The 2,992-nt window shown below is 40.8% G+C and overlaps 1 protein-coding gene across 1 annotated transcript; it reads right to left on the minus strand.

Annotated features, from left to right (window-relative positions):
* Window positions 1–644: 644 nt before the first annotated feature.
* LOC121497067 (UDP-glucuronosyltransferase 1A9-like) lies at window positions 645–2,535 on the minus strand. The gene is given in 3 exon segments (XM_041766111.1): window positions 645–665; window positions 1,640–1,719; window positions 1,722–2,535. Coding segments are annotated over 3 exon segments (873 nt in total). The 5' UTR covers window positions 2,494–2,535.
* Window positions 2,536–2,992: the final 457 nt, after the last annotated feature.

Consider the following 2,992-nt stretch of genomic DNA (forward strand, 5'->3'; position numbering starts at 1 on the left):
CCGACACTCAACTGCTGAGCCATCCAGGTATCCCTAGTCAAGGACGTGTTACAGGGATTTGATCCAACACTATGTGGGAGCTGATTGCACGATTTCTAGAAACAGTGTGATGCTGGAGCTTAAGGACAGCAAGGTGTGTCTTCAGAAAGCATGGGTGGGTGTGAAGTGGGGGAGAGCAAGGACAAGCTGGGACCCACAAGGATGAGCTAAAACCCATGAGAAGGGACTAGAACTCTGAAGTTGTACTCAATGCCTCCAACCTTGATGATGTGAGTGTCCTGTAGGAGAAGCTGGTGCTCTTCCTCTCAGAGCTAAACACACCTGTCCCGGGTGTGGGAAAAGCTGAGGAGGAGCCAGCAAAGGGCAGAGCAGTTGAAGGTCCAAATGCTATTTCAGGCAGGTGAATTGAGCCTGCAGATAGGGGACAATGTGTCTGAGCCAACTAAATCATCTGTCCTGAGCATCTGCGTGTAAGAAAACATTAATGGCTGTGCCTCACTTCTACACTATCGTTTCAAAAATGATATGACAAAAATACCTGAGACCTACCCTCATCAGAAGCATCCAGATTGTTTGATCTTTTGAAAGCAACTTGTTGAATTAACTTAAAAGGTAACATGGGCATGCATTTGGCCAAACAACCCCTACTCCCAAGGACATTCAGCCTACAGAGAGAAGAGCAAGAATGTGGAAATGTGAGAATCTAAAGCAATTATTTAAGTAGATTTAGTGAAGTCTTGCTTATAAAGCACACAGTGGGAAAAAGATTTAAAAATCTATCACTATGGCTTAGTTGAAAGAACTATGGTGCATCCAAGTAAAGAATTTTATGCAACTATTATAAAGAATGTGACGGGGGCCTGGGTCTCTGGGTCAGTTAATTTTATGCCTTGGGCTCAGGTCATAATCCCAGGGTCCTGGGATGTAGCCCTGCATTGGGCTTTCTGCTCAGCAAGGAGCCTGCTTCACCCTCTCCTTCTGCTGCCCTCTCCTGGTACTTATTCTCTCTCTCTCTCTCTCTCTCTCTCTCTCTGACTCAAGTAAATAAATAAAATCTGAAAAAAAAAGGCCACAGATTTTTATGGATTGACTATAAAGATGTTCATTATTTATTAGTAGGTGAAAAAAGCAAGGTAAAGAACATTAAGTCCAATCCATTACTAGATTTTATTTAAATAAAACATGTGAGAGAATATACATTAGATATATGCATATAGAAAAAAATAATTTCAGAAAAATGGGAGAACTACCATACGAAACTTCTAAGGGCCTTTTCCTAAAAGGATGGCATTAGTTTTTTTAAAAAGTGAAATTTCAGTTTTAGTGTGTTTTTCAGTAGTTTCCAAAGGATAGTACTACAAAACCAGCCTAGAAATTATATACGATTATATCAATTGTATAGATATACGTATCAAACAGAGCAGCTTTATAATTTGCTACAGCACGAATCAATGAATTGGCACAAAAGAATTCTTTCTACCAGGAAAAATTTCCAAATGTGAGAAATGTAAATGTCAAATCTGGAGTTTAGTAGGAATGTTTTTTTTCTTTTCCTGTGTGTGTGTGTGTGTGTGTGTGTGTGTGTGTGTGTGTGTCCAAAGCCAGGTTATTCTTACTAGGCAAAAAAGAGGTAACTTACCTTTGGCAATGGCTTTCCCTCCTGGCAGTTGATGCCTCCAATGAAGACCATGTTGGGCATCACAGGTTTAGGATAGTCCAAACAAAGTCAGCTCTTAACAACCAAATTGACGTATGGCTATAGAGATCATAAGGTGTGACAGCCTTTTGGAGAATCTCAGATGCAACTTCCAAAGGAGTTTTTAAAAAATAGTGGCAAAATAAATGTTCCTCCAGGTGGAAAATGTGATTCCTCACTCTCTCTCTGAAACTCATGGCATCTGACAACATGGAGAAAGGTCTAGGAACATAAGAAGGAGAACTGGGGCACTGTGTGGCTTCTTCAAGATAATGGCAATACAATCTCCTTGTGAAGCCCACAGATAGGAGTGAAAAATACTTGGCTACAATTAAGCCACACACATCAAAAGGATCCAGAAACACTGCATCAAAAGAACTCTCCTTTATGTATTCTACTAATTTTGGATCACTAAACAAATTCTCACAATGTAAAAAATGGTGTTGAAGACTGTCTTTTAATGGACTTAAGACCAAAAAAAGTGAGCTTTGCTGCCGAGTTTTCCACTGAGAATAAGAGAAAGTCTTGAACATCTGATTCAACTCCTCCAGATTGTAAGTTGTGGAATAAGTCTTCACCGTAAAATTGGAGGATTTTCCCAGTTGCCAACTCACCTCTGGTATGATTAAAACCAACTCATGCCCTCTTTGGATGAGTTGCTCCACAACCAAACGCATGGTAAACCAGTGGCTCCCATCCATGGGTACTACCAGCAGCTTGCCTGCCTCAGCAAAGTCAGATGTCAGCAGGAGACACACACACAACAGAGGAAAGCCGGTCAAAATTGTGGCAGCCATTGGAAAACTGCAGCCCAGGGCAATCCAGCTGCTTGGGTTCTGAGCTGGTGTAATAGAGTCAGTCTGTAGAAGAAGTACAGACACAAAGCCCGCCCAGCAGAGGGCGTGTATTTACACATTCATGAAAAAAAAAAAAAACTACACTCATTGCCAGGGATGCACTCCTAAGAACGATAATGAATGGGTAGCATTTGCTGATGAACATGCTTCTAAATTTTCCATACAGCAATACCATTTGATCTTTGCCTTGGACAAAGACAATGGCATGTCGATGCTCTTTTGGAAACAGAAATATTAGGCAATGTTTTGAGGACTCAGAGTGATAAAAAGGAAAATAAATATCAATTAAAGTGATTTTTTCCAATTTTTTCCAAGGAAAGCTTGGGTTATCCTCAGGATACATCAGACAATTTTGCCCAGAAAGAGATTGGCATCCCAGTTTCCAAGGGGGACATGAAGTCACTTACCACTAGCTTCCTCATGGACAATGGAACTGTAT

This window comes from Vulpes lagopus, chromosome 8, assembly GCF_018345385.1.
Source record: "Vulpes lagopus strain Blue_001 chromosome 8, ASM1834538v1, whole genome shotgun sequence".
Classification (NCBI taxonomy): domain Eukaryota; kingdom Metazoa; phylum Chordata; class Mammalia; order Carnivora; family Canidae; genus Vulpes; species Vulpes lagopus.